The sequence below is a fragment of the Theobroma umbraticum genome, unplaced genomic scaffold (genome assembly GCF_002168275.2).
Source record: "Theobroma umbraticum cultivar Fairchild unplaced genomic scaffold, ASM216827v3 scaffold_30.0, whole genome shotgun sequence".
Lineage (NCBI taxonomy): Eukaryota > Viridiplantae > Streptophyta > Magnoliopsida > Malvales > Malvaceae > Theobroma > Theobroma umbraticum.
The window spans coordinates 1,463,181-1,484,423 of NW_018397254.1; the positions used below are offsets into that span (position 1 = coordinate 1,463,181).

The following is a 21,243-nucleotide window of genomic DNA, read 5'->3' on the forward strand; positions in this document are numbered from 1 at the left end:
AAAGAATCCAAACGCAATGTTGTTAAACATAAAAAGACATGGGTCACAGTGCCCTATATAAAAAGAATAATATAAATATTTAATTTGAACTGAGATACAAGTAAGCTCTTATTTGCTTGCTTTCTTTCTCTTTTTCATTTATAGGGAATCAAAAAATTTTATTAATAATGCAGTGTTGATGCAGGGCATGGTTTGACCCCTTGCTTTCAGGGTTACCAATGTCTCTACCCTTTTTCTTTTATTTTTCTTTCTTTTTGAACAGATCTCCTAATTAAGTGGCCAGATTAACCGTTGAGAACTGAGAACCTTTCATTAACTTTTCCTGGAATTTTGTTTCTTTCCCAGCATCCTCCATAGATGATGAAAAAAAAAAAAAAAAAAAAGGCTTTTCAGGTGCTTTTGTTCACATTAAATGGTGTGACCCTTTTAAATGTCTAATCTCACTCTAATATATTAGGATCAATCTCATGTCAAGTCTCACTTTAATACATTGAAATCATGGCATGACTTGTACAATCATAATATGTCAAGTCTCACTCTAATACGTTAGAAAATGTCAAATCTCACTCTAATACGCTTGGAACATGACATGACATATGTAAGATATTTTGTTGACATGATGTATGTAAGATATTGTATTTATTTTGATTTATTGATCTTATGGTTTTATCTCAGAAGGAGATGACTAATATTAACTATCATGGTTCACACTAATATGTAAAGTATTGTTTATTTTGAGCTATTGTTGCATGGTTTTATCTCATAAATACCTCATAGGTTGAAGATAATGTGAGCTCTTAAATCTTCAATTTTACTCTAGTACAGACTCCATGTAAAATTTATGGCTATTCTTTGGGATCATACATCCTCTCGTTGGAACGGTGACACTAAATATCACGACTCACACCAACTTGACACATCAAGACTCACGATTTTATCCTACAAAAGATGACTTACAAAATGATGATAGTCGAACACTTAAATACCCAATTTTATTTTAATATACAATCAATATAAGATTCATAATTCATTTTAGAGATCGTGACGCTAAGTCATACAATTTGTAGTTAAGGCATTTTCCATTGGCTTTCTTTTAAAAATGCTCAAACTTTTTCACATTTCTAATAGTTTTTCCTGTTTAATGCTCGAACCTGGTTTTCGTACTCTTTTTCTTGGACCCATTTTTTGTAGTTAGGAATTTGAAGAAATTAATACTCTTATTACTATTATTATTATTATTATTATTATTATTATTATTATTTTGAAGTTGGGACAAATCACAATTGAGACAAAGAAAGAAAATGAAAATTGGAGAGACAAGTTGGAGATGTGCTGGAATAGGTCACATGGTCAGGCAATAAGTAGGATCTGTAGGATAGGATGTGTATAAGATTATTACTTTGTAAATGTTTATGAAGATAGGTAAGATACTAAATACAAAAAGCCAAAACGTTGGCTGGGGAAGTGGTTCAGTCCAGTGGCCAGACTGATGTTTTTTGAATAAATATTAATGTTAAGTTTAATTTTATAACCTTCCTACTGAGACCTTTTTCAAAGGCATTAAACGTCACATTCTCGAATGTTTAAAAGAGAGAACAAAGAAAAAGCCTAAGAGAGAAGGTGAAGCTCAAGTGGGATTTTGTGGGCACAGGTTTTCAAGCTAGATTGTAACTCAACCCATGTTTGGCAAAACCTTTTTGTCATGTTGTGCAGGAAAGAGGAAACATCAAGACAAAAACAAGAAGAGTAAATTTGAACGATGTGCGCTCATCGACATGGGTTACTTCTCACCATAGCTCTCGTCTACGCTAGTTTTCAGTCATGTACAAACATTGAACTTGGAAGTTTTTTTCCTTTTTCCTTTTATCAGTTTTTGAGTTGTTAGCCACATTTAGGGGTAGATTTGATAATAAAAGAACCATGGCAGAGCAAAGAAAGTAAATAATTTCTCTTGTTTCTTTTCTTCTATTTTTGGGTGTCAGTTTTTGAACAATTATGGGCAAAATCATTACTCCGATAGTAGAACAACAACAACAACAACAACGAAGGCCAAAAACGAGGACGACCACCATTAATGTCTGAGACCAGAACAACTTTACTCCCCTCTGCGACTTGACAAAATCTGTGGTTGTTTTTTCACTCCTTGTAAGCAAGGGACGTGGAAAAATCTGATGCTGGCTATAGTGTCCTAGCTGCTTTTAACATTGTTCTTTTAGCCAGCTGGTTGCGTGCAGAAACCAGGGTAGAATTAAAAGGGAAGACGAAGATTTGGTCCAGGGCTAAGAGTAGACGAATGCCGTTTGATTTGTTTCGGCATGCTGATTTTTGTCTTTTAAGTCTAGGGAAAATGGAGTTTTCTGGGATGTTATTTGGAGGCAGTTGTCTCTCTTTTGGGGAATTCTTTCCCTTTTCTCTTAATGAATATTTTTCTTTTGCTTTTCGAAAAAAAAAAAGGCTAAGAGTAGAAATGTAGAAGCTAGAACTTTAACCAGGAACCATTGCAATCTCCGGTTGTTGTCTCCAATTGTTTTTCCAATTACCAAAAAGTTTCGTCAAAACAATGTATCTGAAATCCTGCCTGTAACATTGGGTCTAAGTACAAATGGACGTGCTGCGCCTGCTCTTACTTGCATGATCATTAAAAACCCGAAGACACGAACATTCGGTTCTTATATTTTTCAAACGAGACTACTGAAATGGGCTGAGTGCATTCACACAAAGCCATACCGGCTACCCACCCAACGGGCTGGCCCGACTCCTTTGCTCCTGTCTTAATCTGGGCTGGCAAGGTATCATGACGGACCGCGTGAAGGGGCCACCGTCTAAGAATTAACCGTTGCAGCGTGCACAAATGCACAAACAGGATACTCGATCGTCAGTTTAAGCATCAGTAGCATTCCAGTTTCGATAATCACGTTGGCCGAAACACCGATGCTTCACCTAATTGGCTTTTTCCGGAATGAAAATGAAAGGATGGAAGGATGGAAAGAGGGGGGGGATTTGGAAGAGTTGGTTTTAAGTTTAAACGATAATTTCCATACAACCAATTAACGAGGCAAATGAGTTTTTAAGGAGGGCTTGGTCCACTAAATAACGAGAGGAGACAAATCACACATATCGATTCATTTGATTCATACATATTAATTTAAAAGACCAAAGCCACGGGGAATGAAGCCCTCCTATTACAACTTAGCAGCACATTAACCCATAGCATACTTCTGAGTCCAGCTCCGAGCAGTTGTCTCATACTTGCTCCTGTCAGTCTTGTACATGTGGGCGATCTCCGGTACCAACGGGTCATCAGGATTTGGATCCGTCAAGAGTGAGCAGATTGAGAGCAACACCTAGAACCAAAAATTAAAATAAGAACACATCCCCACACTTAAAAAACAGTAGCAAAGATTACATGATAGAATAATACTCTAAACCAATGTAACCAGATAGAAAGCAGCAATGATCAATAGTGCAAACAAATCGGCCCATAGATTAAATGCTAATGCTGTAACTTTTTATGTTGAGGTTGAATCAGTACATTTTTTTTTAAATGGCTTCATGTAGAATGGTTGACTTGGAGATGACAAACATGGTAATGTATGTTTAAAAAGCAAACATGTATACGCTTCAACACAGTTAGGGGTTTCGAAAAATGACCTTGGATATGGTGAGGGCAGGGCTCCACTGCTCCTTCAAAATATCGAGGCAAATGCTACCGTTGCTGTTAATATTAGGGTGAAAGACCTTCGTCCTGAATGCAACCTGAATGGAAAATTTTTTTCGTTTAAAAAGTCAACAAACAATAATTAAAGAAGAGAAAAAAAGGTTATCTCAACAAAAGTACTAGAGAAACTTGTTAGTCATTAATCAGCCACTAATCAAGTATGATACAAGGCTATTAAGGCAAAAAAGAAGTATGAAATAACTTCACCATAAGTTTTCCCTGTAAATACAAGAGTCTAGTTCAGTATTAACAAGCCATTGTTCATTGGTTATATAATCAAATTACCTTTAAAAATAAATCTGAGGCAATTCTATCTTCAATGAATGATATTCATCATTATCACATAAAATTATAAATATATTCCCACAGCATCCATGCACAATATTTTTTGTTTAACCAAGAAGTATATAGTAAATGTGGGGAGCAATAACTAAATCCATATGCATGTCACATAGGAGGCTTACCTGATATTGTTTACAAAAATTAAAATAACAATGTAAACTTTGGCACTGAAAACCACCTAATATAGCCTTTCACGCATAAACTAAACCATTAGACACCCAGCATGCATGTGCATGCACCACTGTGCACGCATACATGCCCTATGGAGATAAAAATATTTGTGCAACTGCAATAAGCTAATAAAAGCAAAAAGGCAATCTAGTAGAATTAGCATTTACTCTTTTTGATGCCAAGCAATGTTTGCACAAGCCACTTACCCTGTAAAGACACCTTCGTCACAGAGTATTTACAGCATGGAATTAGCTATATAACATGAAGCTTTAAGCATTTATTCTAATACATATCCCAACAAATGTTGAAATATAAATTGGGAAAAGGAAGGGAAATTCACCACATTAAAAGAACAGCCGTATTGGATTTCTGAGGAGATGAAACTCATGTCTACAACTAGTATAGATGGTCATAAAAATATTAGCTTGCTGACATAATGAACTTGCAGAATTACAGAGTACTTTGCAATTTTCTTGAAGACACTTGAGAGACATACTGCATGCTTTAAAAGCTAAAGACAGTTACACAATATACAGTGAAGGCAGGAAAGAATGAGAACGAGATGGTTAAGGAATAAAATTAAGTACCTTGGGTGGTTTGAATGGATAGTCCGGAGGGAAATGAATTGTGACTAGAAACACTCCACCGGCATATGGACTGTCCGGAGGACCCATAATTGTTGCTTGCCAATGAAACATGTCTTCAGCAACAGGGCCTTATTTCAAGAAAAAAGAAGTAAAACAACAGTTAGATGGAATAACCCATCTGCAAGTAACCTTATCAAAATCTTTTCCTAAATGAAAATTAAACAAAACACTCATCTTCTTTGTCATTTGCCTTGAGAAATATAAGAAGTTGCATATTCAACAGAAATGACGATGCAATGATGTGTTCTTATAAACAATACATGCTAAAATTCTTCTGCAACGCCTGCTAATCATTTCTTTACAACTTCACTTAGACTATGACTAATTTGTATCGCAAATTGACTTCGAAACATTGATATATATCATAACAATCAATGAGAAATGAAAAAGAAAAAAGTCTTAACAATCTTGAGTCGAACAGAATCCAATGATGTAAACCAAAAGCTTGAAAAAAAGAATGATAAAAGATATTGCAGTTTGTTCAATGAAATCATGATGGTCAAAATCACACCCCTAACAATAAGTATAGATCCATTATCTACAGCTCAAAGGTCAATTATGCAGCAATAATTATCTCATGTCATGATTTAAAAATAACAAAGGCAGATATATAGCTTCATAAATCGCTTACGTTAATATAGTTCATAATATCTAAAAAAAAAATAAAACGAAACACAATTTTAAGAAAATTTCCAAAAGAAAAAAAACCAAAAACACTTTCTACGGAAATAAAACTTAAAAACTAAAAGGATGATGAGAAAAAATCGCGAGAAATAAAGAAATCGAGGCACGAAACAGGGAAAATGAGAGAAGAAATTGAACCTGCGCTGCAAGAGGTAGGAGGATCTTTCTGGAGATCCTTGAGCTCCTTCAAGATCCGCTTTGAAGCCATCGCCTAAACCCTAAAACAAACAAAGAAATTCAAAACAATAATAATAATAATAATAATAACACAACAATATAAGAAAATCCGAGCTAGTAGATCGCTTAGCTCCGACGCAGCTACCTCGAAAAAGAAAATTTAAAGACAAAGAGAACAGAAAAAAAAATGATGTAATTGAAGGGAAGACCAGTACCTGAGAGATCCTCCTGGGAATTGTTTGTTTGTTAGTAGCTGGAATTCGCGGAAGGAAAATAAAGAGACAAAAACAAAGGCCTTAAAAAGAAAGGTTCGAGAAAAAAGAGTTTTGAAATATTAAAAAGAAAAAAAAAAAAGAAAGACGAGGCAATTTTCCGGCTGTCTTGCGTTTTCATTGGCTATCTCGGTGGACCCCACACACACTCGATAATTTGTAGTAAGAATGATTTTCTTTTATGTAATAAAATGTTTTACTTTTACTGTACTTCACTGCTATCTATCTGCGCTTTTACTGGTTGACCCAAATTTGTGTCTTATTCTTACCTTAGTTTGATACTACTTTTATTTAATTTTAGTTAGTATTAGATTGTGGGAACTTTGACCTCCAATTGGTTCAACCGCCTAATGTTTCTTTTCCCTTTCTTTCTTTTTTTAATTACATTAAAATCGACAAATTATACCGACTCTTTCAACTTTAAAGAAAACATTAGTACTAAGTCATTTGATTAGAAGGTGAAAAAGAAAATTACTAGTAGTAGATTAAAATGGTAAAAAGTTTATGGTAAGTTTTTTGTTTTATTGGATTGGTTGGGCAATGGTCATTCATGGCGTGGTTGACTAGCGATTTTTTTATCAGTTGGAGGCCCACGAAAATGTTCATGATTAGATTCTCGAGTCCCACGTCTCCACCAGCACTTATTTCGATCACTAATTCATATTGTGTTATTGTTCAATACATATACCAATTACAGTCGTACATATGCGTAAATTAGATGAACAATTTTATTTGGAGGAAATGGAATTTGAATTTGAATATCTTTGAAAAAGAAAAAGCTCATTATACTTTACGTGTACGTAACCATCTGCATCTCCTGTCACCTTTTTATCATTTTTTTTTTTAAGTAAATGAGAATAGCTTCAATGTTCCTTGTGAATTGGGAAGGAGACGCTCCTCCCCCCATGTGGAAGACTTGGACAAGATGAGAAGGGGGCTCGGGCATGGCTCCCTCTGAGTCCTGGTATCAAAGGATCTTCAGAAAAAGAGCGGCATTTTCATGGTTACTCAGAGTCCATTGACACCCGCAATGCCATGCCTTTGGACGTCGGAGGTCATTGTTTGTTCAAATTAAGTTGAAAGGATGCTGATGCAGTTGAGGTCTGAAGGACAAATGACAGAGTCATATTCCTAAATTACTTGCTAACCAACTTTAAGATACCAATGTCAACAGAACAGGGGTGAAATGACCTTTGAAATAAAATGCTCTTTTCATATTCATAAGGATAGAGAGAGGGCGAAGGAGAGGGAGAGAGATCATATCATACCACTTTCATCGCATCAAAAGAAGAGTGATTCACCAATGCATAACCTCCCAACTCTAACTTAACAGGATCCGGGTGATACAAGTCTCAACAGAATTTGTTCATGGAAAAGGCAAAACGAATTTTTTTTAGAAAAAATACACCACTAAACTAGGTAAAAAGAATTGAAAAAGACTCTAATAGAGGGATATGGTGACTCCTTGCGAGACTAGGATTCTCTCCTTATCACTGCTGCTGGTGGTGTTGAGCTTTCGGATCTGTTTCCTGAAGATGGCCGATTCTCAGATTCAATATGCCGGACATTTTCCAACATTTTAACTAGTTCTGGCATTTTAGGTCTCTGATCCGGCATCCTCACAACACATGTCATTGCTATTTGTAACATCTCCACCATCTCTTCCTCTATATTTGGATATCTCATCAGTTCAATATCGAAAACTTCAGCTGTCCACTCCTCTCGAACTACTGAATGAACCCACCTGACTAAGTGGACAATCTCATCACCACCAGTAGTATGGATTGGGGATTTTCCAGTAAGGAGCTCCAGTAGGACCACACCAAAGCTATAGACATCAGAAGGCTGCATAGCTTTCCGGGTGTCAGTCACTTCGGGGGCACGATAACCAGCAGCACGGGATATGGGAGGGGCTAGTGGGCTCATTATAGTTGACAGACCAAGGTCTGACACACAACCATACTGTTCAGAGTTGAGAAAGATGTTTGAGGACTTTATGTTGCCATGGACAAACTTGCCACCATTTTCCATATGGATGCGGGCAATGCCTCTTGCTGCCCCAATTGCTATTTTCATTCTGGCATCCCAATCTAGAGGGATTCTGTCCTCTCCTCTCTTACCTGTAACAAGCTTACATTGTGAATAAATCTAGAAGCTATTTGATCTTTTACAAAGTAAAGACCAAAGTCAGAGAGTGGAATTAAAAGATTGATCATACAGTGTTCCATAAGAAAGAAGCTAAGGACATCAAAATCCTCTTGTACCACCAAACTCTAATTCGTGACATAGTTTTTAATTATATGTTCTCTCTCACAACCAGAAATCAACATTAATGATTCAGAAACTTCTTTGAGGACAATAACTTCAATCTTTTTTGCATAACAATCTCCACTCAAAGTTGAGTCAACTTAGTTGCAGGAGTGTGGCATTTACTAATTGAATTCATCAGATACAGTGGATTTTCTAAACTGAAAGATATCCGATTTATTCAAAAATGAAGAACAGGCTGATACGTTAATAAACCAGCCGCATCTATGACAATACTGATCTAGTATTTTTATTCCCTTATTCTTTTTTCGGTTGCAATCAAAATGATTCCAAGACGTATTAGTTATTATCTATAAATCATCTTTTCTGCTAACACCATCATTCATAAACCACAAATATTTACACAAAGACAAAATTTCCCTGTAAATGTAGTAAGATATCAGAACTATCTCAGAAAAATAAAGATTTAGTGATGTATAGAAATTCGAATTTAATACAAAAGAATAAAATCATCTTAAGTACTTTGTCCTATCTATTAATTATCCTCAGTTGGGTAAGACCAGACTAGGAGAAAACCCAGGGGAACGAACCCACAGTATCAGAATTGGTCATTTGCAAGGCCATTACCATTCGAAGAGTAAATTGCAAACAATAAAAGTTTGTTTTCCAGCACTTCAGATATGAAATGAAATTAATTATTATCATACAGAAACAAGAGGTTTGGACAAAGCAACATACCATGTAAGATGGAAGAAACGCTTCCCTGATTGTAATAATCATAAACCATCAGCCTTTCATCTTTTGAGTAGTAATATGCCTTCAGCTCAACCACACTCGCATGCCTAATGCTTCCAACCACTTCCATCTGTTGCTCAAAATCCCGCTTCCCAACGCTAACCTCCTTCAACCTCTTTACCACCACTGTGGTTGCATCCTCTAGCACTGCCTTATAAGAAATACCAAAAGTCCCCTTCCCCAATACTTCAGCAGAAGCCCTCAACAAATCTTCCAAATCAAATGTATAGTTACAACCCTCAAAAAAGAACAATCTATTATTTGCATCCTGACTCCTCGAGACCACTTTCTCTGGTGACATCTCTCCCTTTTGCAGCTTCCGTGAATACACGTCATCACTCTTTCTTCTTGAGCAGCAAACAACTAACAAAAATGCAAAACCCACGATCCCCAGAACACAAGCAGCAATTATTATTCCTAACAATGCAGTTTCACCAAGCCTCCCAGACTTCTTGGATGCCGGATATGGTTCAGAAGAGGGTGCAACATACGGGGAAGTCTGAGGAGGGACACTTTCAGAAGAAATGTTGTTACCTCCAAAAGACGAACTCGGGAATCTTAATAGAGACTTTGGAACACCTCCAGTGAGATTATTGTTGGACAAGTTTACCTGTTGCAAGCTAGGCAAATTCAGATCAGGAATTTCACCAGAAAGTGAATTGTTTGCAAGATTCAACGACTCAAGGTGAGGCAAATTCGACAGCGAACTAGGAATACTCCCATTGAATCGATTGTTGGACAAATTTATTATACTTAGATTCTTCCAAACAGAGAAATCCACCGGCAATGGACCAGAGAAGTTGTTGTATTGAAGATAAAGAAACGACAAGTTTCTCAAATTAGAGAAATCAGAAGGGAAATGACCACTGATACCATTGGATCTAAGACTCAAAATCTGCAAAGCTGAGAGGCGGCTAATAGTATTGGCAGGAATAGGGCCATGCAATCCAATTCCAGGCAATCTAACAGCTATTATCCGAGAGCCATCAGCGTTACAAGTGACTCCTGTCCAGTTATTACAAACCGGAGAAGTCTCATTCCAGTTAAGAGAACGAGAGTGGCGCAGGTTGTTAACAAAATCAAGCAATGCTTGCTTATCTTCAACTAGGTCTGCATTTCCTTGAAACAAAACCAAACCCAAGAAGCAAATCCAAGAGAAAATGTGCAAAGCTTCCATCTCTCTCTCTCTCTCTTACCTAACACTTGAAGCAAAAAACGAGCTGTTTCTGCTATTTTCCTGGTTCCCCTCCTTACCTCTATTGGTATTAAGCTGCTGGAAGAACAATAGAGAACAAAAAACAATGGTAAACAACTCAAAATAATTTAAAATAAGTTGTAGAACCAGAATGTAAAGGGAGGACTAAGGAGGGAAAACCAAAAAATAAAGGTCAGATTCCAAGATAATTGTCGAAAAAAGCAGTGGCGGGCTCTGGGGATTTTCACATTAAAAAATGAGCTCGCAGGCTTTGAGTGAGGTGTCTTTAGTCAAAAAAGAGACCCTGCCAGAAACCCAATTTCTATTCTTTAAGCAAATACAGTACAAAACTCTGTTACGGTATGACTCCTTATTGTTACGATTCACTAAAAAAACCAGCTTCCTTCTTTCCTTTTTGTTCTTTGTTCTTTAGCTTTTCAACCAAAAAGTTGAAAACTTGAATCCCAGTGAATTCAAAACCAAATCCAAACCAAACCCAATATCAAACTAACTCTTTAGAATCACAAACTATTGGAAAATAAAAAATTACTACTTTGACACTTACCTCGGTTTCTAGATCTGCACTCCTCAAAACCTCTTCTGCTTCCAAGTTCACTTCTTTTGCTCAGTTGAATACTTCAAAACTCTGCCTTTTTCACTCACCAACCCCAGAGAGGGAGAGAATGTGAGAACAAAGGCCAAAGAGGTGAAAATGCAAATTGTTATGATTATTTTCTCTAGCTAAAGTAGCATCCAAAGCGTGTGAGAATGGAATAGTAATAATTAAGAAATGGCTCAAAAAAGCAAAGGAAATGATGAATTTTCTTTTTATAAGATAGAAAAGAAAAACACAGAAATTGTTATTCGTTTTCTCGAGACAGTTACAATGCTCAGAAATGGAACCAAATCACTGACTTGAAGCTAAAAGGATAAAAAAAACAAGTATATAAATAGCAAATACATGAAGCTTTTGCTGGATTTTTCTTTTTCTGATTATTAGCAACGGCTATATTTTTTTCGTGACATTAAATTGAGGAAGCAGGGGGAGAAATAGAGAGGAGTAGGGAGCTTTATAACGTAACCGGCTGGTGGAGAAAAAACCGGTGAAAACTCGAACGGAAAACCACCGTTCTTAACTTTATTTGGTGGCGTTAGTGACGTGGCGATTTAAGACGCTGACATGTGGGCCAATCATTAAATATGGGTGATGAACAAAGGGGTCTCACTGGGGTGCCGCTCTGTTCTGTCGTCTGTTTACGGTGACTACAAATAAGGTGTGGGGCCTACGTGTTTTGGAAGTAATGGCCGTTGATACGGGATTGTGAAAATATTTTGTTGACCGTTCGATCTGATGCTTTCGGACGACGCCGTTGGACCCGTCCTCTTGTCCTCTGACATTGCATTTTTCAGAAGCAGTTTCCTAAGACTATTTAAGATGAAGATCAAACTTTTCATTATAATTATACACTGAATTTGATCACATTTTAATTTATTGAATTTTATCATTACATTTTTAATTTTACTGATTTTGAATAAAAATAATAAAATTTTATCTTTTTCCCCTTTGTAAAAAAAAGTTATAAATGCAAATTTTTATTATTGTATTTTTAATTTAATTAATTTTTTAAAAAAAACTAATCAAATTGAAATATTACTAGCATAAATAATAAATTTACATAAATTCTTTTACGTTATGAAAAAAATCAACGAAATTAAAAAATACAATAACAAATTTCAATATTAATTCATAATATAACGATAAATTTGTCCATGATCTCAAATTATTTTAGTTCAAAAAGGTACACTAATTAAAAAGTGTAAAAGTCTTAAAACTATAAATAAATAGTATTTGACTAAAATAGTGCTCCCAACATTTTTTTGTAAGATTTTTTTTTCTAAAATTAGGATATAATGTAAAGTTTGAAAACAATATTCCTAGTCTTAACACTAAGCACTTGATATTATTTTTATTTAAAAATCAATTTTAAATTTTACTTTTATATAAATATATGTTAATTTATTATTAAACTAAATATTTAAGACATAATATACAAGGAAGCCCCTAAACTATTTTAAAAAATTTAAATAAATCCTTATATATTTATTATATTCAATCAAATCTTTTTACTTTTATTTTAAATTAAATAAATTTTTATTATTAATAATTAATTTAGTAAAAATATTATTTATTATTCTATACAACGTGATGTTGATGTGGAATATTAAAATATCATAATTGATGATGATATAATATGTTGACATATCATAATTGATAATGATATGACAGATTATTTTGATGTGATAACATGATCATTTGACAATTATGATATTCCACATCAATATTATGTTACTACGATGTAGATATAAAATTAAAAGTGTCGTTTATATTAATAGTAATTAGTTAATCATTAATTATAAAATTTTATTTGATTTAAAATAAAAATATAAAAATTTTAATTAAATATAATAAAAATAAAAATTACTTAAATATTTTTAAAATAATTTAAAATTTTATTTAAATATTATGTCAATATTTAAATATAAGCATTGTAGATATCTTTCAATTTTTTTTTCCCAATTAGAGCAAGTGAAAGTTCGTACTCACAGCGGTCCATACATTTGCCGCTTTATTGTCGTTTAGTAACTAAAAATAAGACCTCTTAACATTTTTTTTTTCTATTTTTGTAAGACATCCACGGAATTAACTTTCCTTTTAAAAACATTGATTTGGAGGTTTTGACATTTTAGCTTGACCAACCTTTTGTGAACTAATTTCTGTTTTTTTTAATAAATAAATAAATAAGTGCTCCATAACTTCATATCCAGAAAAATGTTATCCAAATATTTTAAGGGCAAGAAGTTTCTGTCTTAAATCATCATTCAGTAACTGTATCCTTATTTGTCGTTATCTCGTTGTTTCGTCTTTTATATGCTGATCTCACACCCATTCGTCCACCAAAATCCACTAGTTCAACTTTTGTGAATTAAATAAAAAAAAGTTAATTAATATGCAAAAAAGACTGAATATCAATCAGAATTGACATGTTTTATGCACCTTTTTTAAAAAATAAAATTCTATAAATTATTTATAAAATTTAAATAAATTTTTAAATAAATTATAATTAATAATTAATTAATTAATATTAAATAAAATATTAATTATTATGTCACGCGATATTAAAATATTATAATAAATAATAATATGATATGATAATATAATTTTGTAATATTTTCATCATTTACATCAAATGTTATATAAATAAAAAAAGATAAGTGATATTTTAATTAATAAATTAATAATAATTAATTATTAATAATAATAATTTATTTAATTTAAAATAAAAAATATAAAAAATTAATTGAATGTAATAAAAAATAAAAAAATAATTTTTTTAAAATAATTAAACAACTTTTTCAATTTTTATTAATCATTTATAATTTAAACCTTCAACCACTTTTGGTAATCTTTATAATTACTCTTGCTTCAATAATTAACCAAAAAGAAAAAGAAAGGTAAAAAAGGCTCCACCTAATTAACTTGACTGCACGAAGATCAATTAAACAGGTTGATGAACATGAGTTGGTCAAGTTTTTTCTTCTTATTTTCTTTTCTCTCATTTATTTAATAATTTGTTGTCCTTTCAGATGGAGTTAAGAGAGTGGCTATGGTGGTTGGTATTATTAAGAATTGATCATCTTCGTCCTTCTCCTTCCCCCCCATTAAATTGTCCACTTCCACTCCCTAATGTATGTCTCCATCTGCTTCAACAAACATTTTAACTACCTCTTTGTGTTCTTATGGCTCCCATCCGAAAAGCTTTAAAATCATTGTCGTTGTCGCATACAAAGTTTGGTCGAAAATTTCAATAACAATTGTCCAAATTGCTAGATAAAAAAGGCGCCCCGCTCCATTCAGGTACTACATATGTTACGATAAAGAGCTCGAATTAATTAAATTAAAAAACAATAATAATAACACCTGTCAGCATTTTCTCAACTGCTTATTGGGAGGATCCAATTATTATACTTACCAAAAATATTTAAATGAAATTAAAAAAGAAAAGGAGGGTGGGTTGCAAAAGGAATTTGTTACATACATATATTACTCTGATATATAATTGATGCACGAGTGCATAATTTGGGACATGAGTGAGGAGGCAAAGAATATTTGTCATTTGAGGAAAGGAGGAGTGAATTGAGACTATTGGTATATAGTTGGGAGGCAGACGTTTTGTTGAGGAAAACCATATGCAATTGTCTAGTAATTCCAAGGCAATGAACTCTGATTTGATTTCGTCAAGTTGGCCTCATCCGGTTTAGAATGGGAATATATTCGTGGAGGGGCGATTGCTCGAGTAGCAATCAGATAGGGCGGCTAATCTTAGTCATGGCCATTGGGCCCTTGGCCTTTGGGGTATGGACGTGAAAGCTTCGATAGTGGGTTTCTTTCTTCTATCTGGTTGCATCGATATGTAATGTGCAACCTACCCGGCCATCCCAAGCTTCCTAGTTCCTACCATTCAAGCTACATCTTGGTGCTTGCAAATTCAAGGTAATTTCATGCAAGCTTTCATTTTCACATTTTTTAGCTAATAATTAAGGTCAAAACTATTTTATATATGGTTGTATTTTATTTTGTGAAGTACTCTTTTAAGGTATTAGAAAGAAAAGCTTTGTTGTTTTGTGTATAAGTTTGGTCTTTTTAAATAATGTTGACATAATGTTTAAAAATATTCTTAAACTATTTAAGGATATTCACATAAATTTTACCCTTTTTTATTTCTTTTAATCAAAAAATTTTTTATTTTAGATCAAATAAATGTTTATAATTAATAATTTATTAATTATTATTAATTAAAATATTATTTTTTATTTTTTATATACGAGATGTTAACGTAATATTGATTTAGATGTGAAAATGTCACATTAATATTTTATGTTATTATCTATTAACAAAGAGTAATATTTTAATAATAACAATTAATTAATTATTTATTAGAAATATTTATTTAATTTAAAATTAAAATATAAAATTTTGATTGAATGTAATAAAAAAATAAAAATTTATTTAAATTTTTATAAATCAATAATATATATAACTTTCTCTCTTTTTTGTATAGAGTCAAGAAATCAAACAAAACACTGGGTTCATTAAATCATGGCTCACTTTCATCGGATGAGAGTATAAGAAACAAGACCACGACACGGTTTGATTTACTACACAGCTACATACTGATAAAGGCCCAGTGGAGAATGTTCTGGGCTTTTATGTCTTCGTAAACTATAAATTAGGAATTTCTTAGCCATATTATCAGCATCAGAGTGGCGCAGCGGAAGCGTGGTGGGCCCATAACCCACAGGTCCCAGGATCGAAACCTGGCTCTGATAGTAGAGTAGCTCGGCTGGCCAACACCTTTTTCCATTTTTTTTTCTTTCCTTTCATTTACATTGTATGTCTAACCTTTCTCCTTTCATTTACATTGTATGTCTAACCTTTCTGAAGTCTGAACGTTCTTGCACCTGCATCTCTCCTTAACGTTTTACATTTCAGATAATGAAGATTTTGGTTAGAGTTCTCAGCTGCTAGATTTCCCTGGCCTTCATATATGAACATCATCTGCTCCATTATTTTGCCAGGTAATGGATATATTATATATATATACACACACATGTATTCGTATAGAGATAGAGACTAAAACAATCTATGTTGATCAGTTCCGGTTGCAACATTACTACCATGGAGAAACACTAAAAGACAGATCTCCACTTGCAGGAATTTACATTTTTCATGATCACTTTGAATCAATTACTTTGCAAAGTGATCAAATCTCTTATTTGCTTAGTATCATAAACAATTGAATACAAATTAACGGATTCATGTTGCCTCTGTTTGATAGATGCCGTGGAGGGAGACGCTAATTTGTATTATTTGCTGTCATTTTTAGAAGATGAGGCTCGATGTGGGGTTCAAGATGATAACCATTTCGTTAACTTGAAGGGACAACTGAGAGCTCCAGACGGCCTGTCCATTCCTCACCCGGCTTCAAGGTGATTGGCTTTTCCACTGCTGCCCCATAGACACAAAGCATCTGTTTGTATTCATCATCCCCAAAATCAACCAAGGTTCTGGATTTCTTCTCCCATGGATTCCAAACCCCTGAACAAATGCAAAAGAATTAAACATCAGGGCCAGATTTTTGGCTTGGATTGAATTCGAGCTGCAGTGATCTTCAAATAACTAGCGTGGTTTCCTCCACAAGGTTTTGGGATATGAATACCGTTTCTGATTCTCCCAGGTGGTTCACATATATACCTCTTTTAGTACTGTTTTAGGTTGAATTGAAGAGGATAAAAGCTTACCAACATCTGGAAGTCCTTCTTTCTGTACCATAAAGGTCCGTTTTCTTTCATGATCGAAAATTGCAATGATATCTCTAGAGCTAAGATAAACTCTGTCAACCTGCAAATTGAAAATCAGAAATTAAGGCTTAAACATCTGTTCAGCCATATGGATAAATAAAATTTTGTCTTGCAATACGCTAGATGATATGTTTATGCAGATGGATGGAGAAATTCTTGTGCAGTATCTTGGGATCCGCATAATGTTTTCTCAACTGAATGCTTATGTTTTGAGGGGTTTTCTCTTTCTTTTTACCTCTAGTTTCAATCTGTTTCCTAGAACTTAAAAGCTTTCCATTTCTGGGACAGTAGAGGAGGACCTAAGCTCTCAAACAAATAGAGAATGATTTACCTCAGATTCAAATGTCAAGGCATCCCCTTGTTCTGTGAAGCGCTCCCTTTGCCGGAGGTTGTCAAGATAGTCAAGAGTCTCCAATCCCTCAACCCTCACTTCACTGTTTATTGGTACAAGAAAAGATATCCATTAATGTCTAAAACTTCTTGTTTCCCATGACTGAGTGTATTACTTTTTTGCCACAAAGAAATTATAGTGAACTAATGGTCAAAGGACTTGAAAGATAGAAAAAAGCAGATCAGTTAATTGATATGTTGCTGACGCCTAAGCTATAACCACTTTCATACCACGGTGAGTATTCTGTACCTGATATCAGAGATCGAGAAATATGTGTGATAAGCAATTGAGAAACTAAAGGGCTTGCAATTGATATTCCTGATGCGTGATATCAAGCTTAGATTCCCATCTGCTGTCAAAGATACCCGAAGACGGAACTCGAAACTAGAAAAGATATACATCAATCGTTAATACACTTAATTAATTATGAACATTAATATTCAGCTAGGTTGCTATAAGCTCATGAGAGTGTGAATGTGTCATGTTAGTTAATACTGTAAAGAAGCTGTTATAGCAGAGGATAACCCTTTTTAATCTTAGCTTAATCGTCAAAGATTGACAGACTATAAGCAATTTCACTGATGAATTAAACAATTTCCTAAGGATCCATGGCATATTAAGACCTCACCTGTGTGGCCAGATCTTCAAATCATCTTCTGATGGCTTTAGCAGTAAGTCAGTATAGGCCTTGCCACTGGAATCATTTGGATTCAATGGTGGTGGGTTATCATCAATGACCCAAGTCCTGTTCCTGGCAAACCCATGTTGCTCCAGTGATCCTCGCTGTCCAAACTAACAAATTTGGAAGCAAATCCATCAACCAGATGCATCCAGACTGGTAGAAAACTGATGCATATAAACATATAAACCCAAATACCTGCGGGAAGCAGATAGGAATCCCTCCTCGCACTGCATATGGTGGCTTGAAGATTGCCTACAGTACAGGAAGTCAGAAAGAGAAACCACATTTTCAGGGAATATGATTGATATATACCACAATTTTGGCCCTATATCTAAGGATTGATAAAAATCATATGCCAGCAGAATATAAATATGAGTAAGACACCAGATGTTAATGTTACCTTGCTACTTGTGAATAGCAATTCTTCTCCTCGGTCAGTCCTCCATGAAAGAACCTGTCCTCCGTGCAAGCTAACCTGTACAGATTACATCAATAATATCACTATTTAACCCAAAACTGCAGTTTGAATGAAGATGAATGATAATCAGAATCAAGCATATAATTTAGTTTTGAACTTTTCTTCAACGTATTCAACTTGTCACTATTCCTGACACCTTAAACTATGAAAAGACTAGAAAAGGAGGAGAAAAAGAAAAGGAAAACGAAAAGATTCTGACCCTTGCAGATGCCCCTCGGGGATTCCGAAGCAGAACCTGATCAATTCCACTTCTATCCTTTGTGACTTCAACTGCTGCTTTCTGATCAAAGGCTGCCCCAGAATGATTCATAGTGGAAACACAGTAAGGACATGTAAGGGGAAACAAAGAAGCAGACAGAAGTCTCTCTCTCTCTCACACACACACTCTTCCTCTCTGTTTTCCCAAGAAAAACGCTAAGCAGTAGAAAAAAGGCTTATCACAATCACTGAAAGCAGTTGAGAATCGGAACTTGCCCTTAACACTTCTTGTGACAAAACCAAATTTTCTCGTGACGCGAACCTGAAATCCCAACTACCAGTGTAACTACCTCAATCTTTCTTCACCATTAAAACTGCCAGCAAGAGAAACTCTGTACTGACAGATGGCCGCTAGAAGATTTGGAAATCCCTCTAAATTTCCCAACACTCCCTTTCAAACAGGCCAAGTTCAGTTCAAGATAATTCAAGGAGAGAAACGAAATACAAAATCCTAGTCTAGAAACAACTACCCGGATGACCAAGCTCTCTTAAACTTCAAAGAACCAACCAAAAAGGGTTTCAAAAATCAAAGCCAAATAAATGTTTTGAAGCCCCTGTTTTCAAACAAAAGCGTTTATGACAGAACCAATTTGTAAAGAGGTTAGGAAAATTGTGAAACCAGGAGAGAGAGGATGGATCAGGTCAAGAACAACACTTTATAGAGAAAGATTTGTCTGCAAATTTGAGTCTGACCTTTTCGTTTCAGTAAAGCAAGATTGAAGGGTCAGATATGTTGAAGAGAACATTACATACTCCGCAATATGGATGATGCTGGGAAGGCGACTGACTGATAATTTAAATAGTCTTACTCGGTATTTTACAGTCAAAAATTAATGCATAAGACCAAGCAACAAGGAGAAACTTTTGGCTTGGAGCGGTGGTGGCTGCCAGACATGATGTAGACCCTAAAGTCTGAACATGCGACCCCTGAATTTAACTGAATTAACGACCCAGTGAAATAATATATAAAAGAAAATAAAAATAATAGAGGAAAGGCTTTCTTATCTTCATTTCCCACTTGTTTCGACAAAATCATCACTACTGCTACCGGAAAGTTTTGAAATTTTTAATCAAGAGAATCAAACCTAATCTTAAAATGGATGGGTTACATTAGTCCAAGATAATTCTCTCTCTCAAGCTTTCAATAGTCAATTGATTTCTCATTTTTTTCTGCCAGAGATTCCCTGGATTTATTAGTGGGGATTAATTCTAAATCTATGGTGGTTAAGGGTAACTAACCTATGGCGAGAGGAGGAGCCAAAAAGAGCACAGGGCATTGAATATTTCAGTATTTTGCCCCATCTGCCTGCCTTTTCCTAGCTAATCCCATCTTTCGGCAGAAATCCCATGCCTTGAGGTTGTAGTTCAAGGTCAACAAAGATCAACCAACGACAAGGGGGCTATATATTTTATCAGATTTTCAACAAATTATAGATTCAGCTTGACATTGATCTTTTAACAACCTCCCTAGGAAGTGAAGAATATTTCTCCTTACAAAAGGGGGAAATCATGTGCCCCCGTTAAGCACACCTTGAGCATACATAAAATGCAAGCATCGAGTGGGGACTCGGGGGGGAATTGAATTCTATGAAGACACTCATCTCAGACCCCACCAGAAACATAAATGGGTCGCCAATGAAATAATCAAAAGCTTCAACAGCTGATCAGGACAGAGTCTAAACAGTGCTGCTGCGCATCTTTTTCTTAACTTTTGACTTATCCTCTTACAAAAGATGGAAAACCATGTCACGCATGGAAGCTGCCAAAACGTTGTTCGGCATGAAATAATAGGAATATTTGTAAAACAAAACATGTATTCTGTCACATTTCTCGTTGTTTTTCTCTCCCCGCCTCCTTGGTTTTCCATTGATAATGACTTCATAAAGCATAAGGGGTGGATAATTGCAGCTTACACGAGATACAAGGATCATTTGAATCAAGTTGGTTAAAGTCTGACATTGAACTTGGGATGGGACCACAACTTTTATAGTAATAAAACTCTTGGTTATGTCTTGCTAAGCTTGTGCAAGTAAGTGCTCTGTTTTGGTAGGTGCTTGTACAATTGTAACACCTTCGAGACTTTTGCCATGAACTTCCTTCCTAGACTTTGATTAAAGGTGATCTTTTGACTAGAACTTGGTCCCAATACCCAATAGCACTTGTACCCATGACCGATTCCTGTCAAAAAGCAGGAAGTTCGGGACACCAGAAGAATATTCAAAAGCCAAAAAGTTTTACAGCAGGCAGCCGGACAAATGCAATGTACATAGAAAATTATGAAATCCCACGAATCTGCATTGTGACTGACCACGTTTAACGAGACACCTTTCTTTTTATGTATAGCCGAACAGCAAGAATCCAACTAAGCCTCAGAGGTGGAGCTTGAAAGTCAATTCTTCTTGGAAGTGCAAAGTCCAAAAGAAAGCTGTCTACCAAGTCTAACATTTGAAAACCGACTGTTATACGGTTTAGATACATTACAGAATTAAAATGGCAGGATATATGTATTTAAGTATTTAGCTAATTAATTAGTACATATTTTTTTTACTTCAAATGACAGAAAATGCCTTTATACATAAAATTCAGTAGAAGATGGTCTAGGGTCTAGAGCCCAGAATGAGATCTTATCTTGGGAATACGTACCATAGACAGGCATAGAGAACTATGAAGGTGGCTTCAATTGGTCCAAACGTGGAAAAGGGCAAAACTTCTCCTCACCCACATGCTTCAAGAAAAGCCCAAGAA

The 21,243-nt window shown here is 34.9% G+C and overlaps 3 protein-coding genes and 1 non-coding gene across 5 annotated transcripts; 1 reads left to right on the plus strand and 3 right to left on the minus strand.

Annotated features, from left to right (window-relative positions):
• Nucleotides 1-3,013: 3,013 nt before the first annotated feature.
• On the minus strand, nucleotides 3,014-6,090 carry LOC110409056 (ubiquitin-conjugating enzyme E2-17 kDa-like). The gene is made up of 5 exons (XM_021418280.2): nucleotides 5,955-6,090; nucleotides 5,701-5,780; nucleotides 4,819-4,946; nucleotides 3,652-3,756; nucleotides 3,014-3,344 (listed from the first exon to the last, which is right to left on the minus strand). The coding sequence occupies exons 2-5, from the start codon at nucleotides 5,768-5,770 to the stop codon at nucleotides 3,201-3,203; spliced, it is 447 nt and encodes a 148-aa protein (XP_021273955.1). The 5' UTR covers nucleotides 5,771-5,780; nucleotides 5,955-6,090; the 3' UTR covers nucleotides 3,014-3,200.
• Nucleotides 6,091-7,290: 1,200 nt separating this feature from the next.
• On the minus strand, nucleotides 7,291-11,349 carry LOC110422106 (Leucine-rich repeat protein kinase family protein). 2 transcript variants are annotated; one of them, XM_021435899.2, is made up of 3 exons: nucleotides 10,835-11,349; nucleotides 9,018-10,344; nucleotides 7,291-8,131 (listed from the first exon to the last, which is right to left on the minus strand). In XM_021435899.2, the coding sequence occupies exons 2-3, from the start codon at nucleotides 10,249-10,251 to the stop codon at nucleotides 7,485-7,487; spliced, it is 1,881 nt and encodes a 626-aa protein (XP_021291574.1). In that variant the 5' UTR covers nucleotides 10,252-10,344; nucleotides 10,835-11,349; the 3' UTR covers nucleotides 7,291-7,484. The 2 variants fall into 2 exon arrangements, with proteins under 2 accessions (XP_021291574.1, XP_021291566.1); XM_021435891.2 differs by having other exon boundaries at nucleotides 9,018-10,347.
• A 4,236-nt stretch (nucleotides 11,350-15,585) lies between these two features.
• Nucleotides 15,586-15,657, plus strand: TRNAM-CAU (transfer RNA methionine (anticodon CAU)). Its single transcript has one exon. It is a non-coding gene; the product is annotated as a tRNA-Met (tRNA).
• Nucleotides 15,658-15,894: 237 nt separating this feature from the next.
• Nucleotides 15,895-19,320, minus strand: LOC110416886 (putative glucose-6-phosphate 1-epimerase). Its single transcript, XM_021429055.2, has 8 exons — nucleotides 18,440-19,320; nucleotides 18,163-18,237; nucleotides 17,958-18,014; nucleotides 17,709-17,872; nucleotides 17,330-17,464; nucleotides 17,021-17,123; nucleotides 16,630-16,729; nucleotides 15,895-16,426 (listed from the first exon to the last, which is right to left on the minus strand). Exons 1-8 carry the CDS (start codon nucleotides 18,548-18,550, stop codon nucleotides 16,257-16,259), a joined length of 915 nt encoding a protein of 304 aa, XP_021284730.1. The 5' UTR covers nucleotides 18,551-19,320; the 3' UTR covers nucleotides 15,895-16,256.
• Between the last annotated feature and the right edge of the window lie 1,923 nt (nucleotides 19,321-21,243).

Coding starts and splice junctions, on each gene's coding strand:
- LOC110409056 (XM_021418280.2), bottom strand. CDS start 5,770: ATGGCTTCAAAGCGGATCTTGAAGGAGCTCAAGGATCTCCAGAAAGAT. Junction 3,757..4,818: donor ATCCATTCAAACCACCCAAG/GTACTTAATTTT, acceptor TTTTCCATTCAG/GTTGCATTCAGGACGAAGGT. Junction 3,345..3,651: donor CTGCCCTCACCATATCCAAG/GTCATTTTTCGA, acceptor TTTTGGTTCTAG/GTGTTGCTCTCAATCTGCTC.
- LOC110422106 (XM_021435899.2), bottom strand. CDS start 10,251: ATGGAAGCTTTGCACATTTTCTCTTGGATTTGCTTCTTGGGTTTGGTT. Junction 8,132..9,017: donor CGTTTCTTCCATCTTACATG/GTATGTTGCTTT, acceptor AGCTTGTTACAG/GTAAGAGAGGAGAGGACAGA.
- LOC110416886 (XM_021429055.2), bottom strand. CDS start 18,550: ATGAATCATTCTGGGGCAGCCTTTGATCAGAAAGCAGCAGTTGAAGTC. Junction 18,015..18,162: donor TGCTATTCACAAGTAGCAAG/GTAACATTAACA, acceptor CCTGTACTGTAG/GCAATCTTCAAGCCACCATA. Junction 16,730..17,020: donor CCTTGACATTTGAATCTGAG/GTAAATCATTCT, acceptor TTCAATTTGCAG/GTTGACAGAGTTTATCTTAG.